Here is a 5,000-nt window from a genome sequence, read left to right as displayed (position 1 = left end):
AGCACCGTGTCTGGGGCGGAGTGCATCTCACGTGTAGACACACACAAACAATACCATGTGTTCGTTATAAATGTCGTCGACGGATGAACACACACAGCATCTCGACTGTGAGTAATTAAGTGTGTGTTGCTTTGCTTTCACTTCACTACCTGGGCTGGATTCTAACAAACTGAAGTGAGACTTTGCCAGCTCATGAGGGCACCAAATCTCATGGCCTGTTGGTGGGGTTATCTGCCGGTCACTGTGGTCCTGCTGCTCGAAAACCAATTGGATTCCCACCGGCGATATAAACCCATCTCAGCCTATCTCGTCCTCTCCCTTCACGCTGACTCGCAGGTAGGCTAAGCCCACGCGGGGAGCGTGACAAGAGGCAGACTATCTTTCTCACCAATCTACCCAAACACACAATGGCTGGGATACCAGTCGCAACCCGGCCCAACCTATACTTCTCCATTCAAAGAACCGTAAGGCCGGCCAGGGAGTTCCCGACCGGATTACGGTTCCATCAAAATCAGGAACACACCTTATTGGAGGGTTTTTCCATCAGGCCATCTCAAAGGTCCACAAAAGAAGCCCCATCCCTGCCAGCTAGGTACTTTCTGAACCGAAAAATAGAATCAAGAGTCACCAAGCTGTTGTCTTTACTCGTATTGTAATGGTGAAAAGGCATCAAGATGGTGGCCTGGAATGGGCGTGACATTGTGTGAAATTCAAAATAAACTCATAAAGTTTTGGATTGGGTCCAGCGAGACACTCTGACTAGGTGAAATAGATTTGAATTCATGTAAAGTCGTGGTGCAAAGAGAGAGCACTGCTGCTATACTTCACCACAATGGCTGTGCCAATGGTTGTTGTGTGAGGGGAAGTGGGTCTTGTGAATGTAGGTCTTTGAGACGGTGCGCGTGTAAAGCAGGCTTACCGCTTTAATCCCTGCCGCAGACACCCAGCTGACTAGCAACGGGATGAGGCCCAGACAGTCACACACACACACAGCTACACCCACATACTCTACTCAGCCACACACAGCTACACACACACTCACACACACACACACACCCACACACACACACACACAAAGCCACAAACACACACACAGCCACACACGCACACACACACACTTAAGACAGGCAGACACACACATTTATCCAAGTGGGATCATCAAGAATATCCGCGATCTGTTCAACATGAAGATTAGGTTTTTTTTGCACAAAGAAACATTTCTCATACTTGGAAATGCACAGAAAACAGCCCATTTCGATGTAATCTTCCTTAAAAAAGTTCCCCCAGACAGTCTTACAATAAAAGGATTTTCTGGGTGATGTTGTGTTTCTTTGTCATGAATTAGTAAGTGGCTACATTTTTTCTTGTCTACAGTGGGTACAGTCTTTCATGTCCCTGCCATGCACTATAATAAATGTATTTTTGTAAAGACTTCCCCATTCCCTTTTAAATGTATTCATTCTTGAAAATGTTATCTGGGTTAGCTAACAGTTAACTGAGGTCTCTAAAAGGGACCTTGACATGGGGGTGGAGGCTGCAGTTCATAACTCACAACTATTAAATCATTTTAGCAGATGCTTCTATCCAAAGTGACATGATAAAGTGCCATTCATGTCGTTAATGAGCAGGTAAGGGTCCATCTCACTCGGGGAGGCCTACAGGTCTTTGGGTTTGACAGCAGAACCGTGTGGCTGGGAGTCAAACAGCCCTAACCAATAGACAGCCACATACAATATTACAATATTATCTACAATATTGCGCAAGATTAAAACTATAATAAGTCCCTTGCTAGTTTTTTCCACTGATGGTTTTGGTTAGAGAGGATTAAATGACTGAACAACAATTTTTAAAACGAAAGATATATATTAACATGTAATCAAAGAAACGTGGGCAATTCTAGCTCAAACGTGTCGTGAATGAGCCATGAGAACTCATTAAATTAACATTGTATCAAACAATGGAGGCAAGAGAAGTTATGTCATTTTTTTTTTATTTTGGCATTTCTTCGTTTTGCATTTATATTAAGCAAAGTGCATCTTATTTCATTTTCTCATCAACACATTGCACAATACATAAATAATGATGCATATAAAACATCTTTATATTTACAAGTAATAATATATTTATATATAACATAAAATACATTTCTTCCGCATCTTATTTTACTTTAGTTAAACCTTAGTCATTTATTAAACAAAGTCTGTCAGAATCCTTTAGAGTCTCATCTTCTTCGTCTTCTTCTTCTTCTTCTTCTTTTAAAACTTTTTTCTCTTAAACTTTAAACCTCTGGGACAAAAACAAAAAAAAAGTGTGTGTGGGGGCGAGGGGGGAGGAGGGGGGCAGGCTCTAGTCCGTGAAAAGGCTCCTCGAAGCGGCCTCAGAGGAACCAGAGGAGGGAGAGGCGAGCGGGGCTGGGGCCGTGGGGGGCGGGGGGGGCGGGGGGGCGGGGGCTACCGCGTGTTAAAGATCACCTCCAGCCAGCAGGGGCAGCTCCCGATGAACTGTCTGGTGTAGCACTGGCCCCAGCCCTTCACGAAGCTGATCTGCACCGTGAAGCCCGTGCGCGGCTGCAGCGTGAACTCGTGGTCGTTGGGCCGCCGCAGGCCCGCCGCCTTGTCCAGGTCGAACGCCTTGATGGCGAAGCCGGGAACACCTTGTGCACCAGCAGCGCGCGCGAGTCCGGGTTGTCCAGTGTGGCCGACTTGATGAAGATGGGGTAGCCGCTGCGGTTGTACACCCAGACGCCGTCCGCCTCCCGCGTCAGCTGGATGCCGAAGCCGATCTTGGCGCGCACCATCTGCACCAGCGGGGACTTGTTGTCCGAGCACAGCTGGCCCAGGCAGAAGCCGTTGCCCTGAGGTAGGTCGTAGAAGATGTCCAGGGAGGACTCCTGGACGGAGTAGAGGCGCCCCACGCGGGTCTTCTCCTCCCAGTAGGCCACCACACACCAGTGGGGCCGCTCGCCCGACTCCTGCACCGCCAGGGAATCTGGAGGAGGAAGAGAAGAGGGGGGGGGGGGGGGGGGGGAAGGGTTAGACGGTGGGGTTCTTGAAACACACAAGGTCTGAAGAAATTTATAACATGCATAACATATAACATGTAACACAGAGGGATGGTTAGGAACAACAGATTGGAGTGAACGTACAGCATGTCACAGATAACATGTAACACAGAGGGAAGGGGCCGATGGTTTGAAACAACAGAGCAAAGACAAACAAGACGGAGAACAAGATACGGCTAGTCACACAAATACTGCCTCCAAGCCAAGACTTCCCCCCCCCCCCCCAAAACAAACGCACAAGACGGTTCTGGCTGCAGACGTTCTCACATCCTCTCTCGTAAACCACAACGACGCGCCTCTCAAAGAACAGTATTAGGAAGATTGCATCGTGTATCATGTTTGGCACGATACGAAAGAAGACTCTGTTTTCCTTTTTGTCATGTCAGGGAAGAAGACACCATGTGGAATTGTTAAGACACGGCTTTTCGTCTGCAATCCTGGCATGCAAGTGGCCACATGCCCAACACGCAGTCCTCTCTTTCCCCCCTCTTGTTATTTAATGCTCATCTTGTTGCCGCCCTCGTGTTTTTTGTTCTTCATCTAGCGGTGAGGCCGACAATGTTCTGACGTCAAGCGGCTCCATAGATCTTTCCTAATTATTTTTCTCATACCGTAGCTTATCTAACACAGGCTCAGCACGGAACATTTAAATTTTTTACCAAAGAGGACTCTCGCTCTCTGTCTCTGTCTCTCTCTCCCCCTCCCCTTCCCATGATCTTTGTCTCTCTTTACTTCTTCTAGCTCCGAGCTTGAGTCAAACAATATCCAAGAGAGGGAGAGAGAGAGCGAGCACGAGAGAGGGAGGGGAGGGAGGGAAGAGGAGAAGACTGTAAAAGGACAAGCCTCTGTGTCTGAATAACCGACAAGCCCTCGCCTCTCCATCTTCAGTTTCCCCTGAGCGTAAAAAAGATGTGCAGCTTTGGCCCAGTTCCAGTTCCCTAGCACCCCCTCTCCTCCTCCTCCTCCTCCTCCTCCTCCTCCAAATTCCCTCCCCCGCCCCCCCTCCCTATCTCTATTCACTGAGAGATGCCTCCACTTCTCTTCCAAGCTCCAAACAGGGCCAGACTGCGGACAGGGAGCTGAAAGGCGCAGGCTATTTGTAGTGCTGTGTACAATTAGGAATCAGGTGTACAAGTATGAGTACAAAGTAGAGGCCGCCACAACACGTTAGCAACACGACGGCTAGCGTGGAAAAAAAAAACCACGAATCGTCTCGACGAGCGGCGCGTTGTGTGTGAGGCAAAGTTGGGAGTTTGTAGGAGGAAGGAAGGGCCGCGGGTACAGATTATTTTCTCACAGTCTCTCTCTCTCTCTCTCTCTCTCTCTCTCTCTCTCTCTCTCTCTCTCTCTCTCTCTCTCTCTCTCTCTCTCTCTCTCCTCTCTCTCTCTCTCTCTCTCTCTCTCTCTCTCTCTCTCTCTCTCTCTCTCTCTCTCTCTCTCTCTCTCTCTCTCTCTCTCTCTCTCTCTCTCTCTCCCCCCCCCCTCCCCCAACCCCTCTCTTCTTTCATCTGCCGGTTCTACATCTGAATGTAACCAGTAATTTGGAAGGTCCCGTCTACACACACACACACACACACACACACACACACACACACACACACACACACACACACACACACACACACACACACACACACACACACACACACACACACACACACACACACACACACACACACACCACTGATGGAGCAGGATCAGTGTCTGGACTCAAGCGTGGCCTGTCATTAGTGTCCATTAGAAACAGACAAGAGAGCGAGAGACACAGAGACTGAGGAAGAGAAAAGTAGAGAGGGAGACAGAGGGGAAGAGAGCCAGAGAGAGCCAGAGAGGGAAACAGAGAGAAACTGTGGTAGAGCAGAGAAAAGAGTCGCGGCATCCATTATACAAGAGACACGACATTCTTTGAAGTATGTGAATCCAGTGCTTTGACCGTCGT

General features: G+C 48.5%; 2 protein-coding genes across 2 annotated transcripts in view; both read right to left on the bottom strand.

The window, feature by feature from the left end:
* Positions 1–1,973: 1,973 nt before the first annotated feature.
* Positions 1,974–3,150, bottom strand: smad7 (SMAD family member 7). Its single transcript, XM_060039078.1, is given in 3 exon segments — positions 1,974–2,650; positions 2,653–3,047; positions 3,146–3,150. Coding segments are annotated over 3 exon segments (600 nt in total). The 3' UTR covers positions 1,974–2,450.
* A 1,638-nt stretch (positions 3,151–4,788) lies between these two features.
* The window catches only part of dym (dymeclin), a 9,108-nt gene continuing 8,896 nt past the window's right edge, over positions 4,789–5,000 (bottom strand). The window contains exon 9 of the mRNA XM_060039077.1: positions 4,789–4,832. Within this exon, the coding sequence (XP_059895060.1) occupies positions 4,789–4,832 (44 nt within the window). The remainder of the gene's footprint in view (positions 4,833–5,000) is intronic.

The sequence above is a fragment of the Gadus macrocephalus genome, chromosome 19 (genome assembly GCF_031168955.1).
Source record: "Gadus macrocephalus chromosome 19, ASM3116895v1".
NCBI classification, from domain to species: domain Eukaryota; kingdom Metazoa; phylum Chordata; class Actinopteri; order Gadiformes; family Gadidae; genus Gadus; species Gadus macrocephalus.
This window is presented reverse-complemented; position numbering and strand designations above follow the sequence as displayed.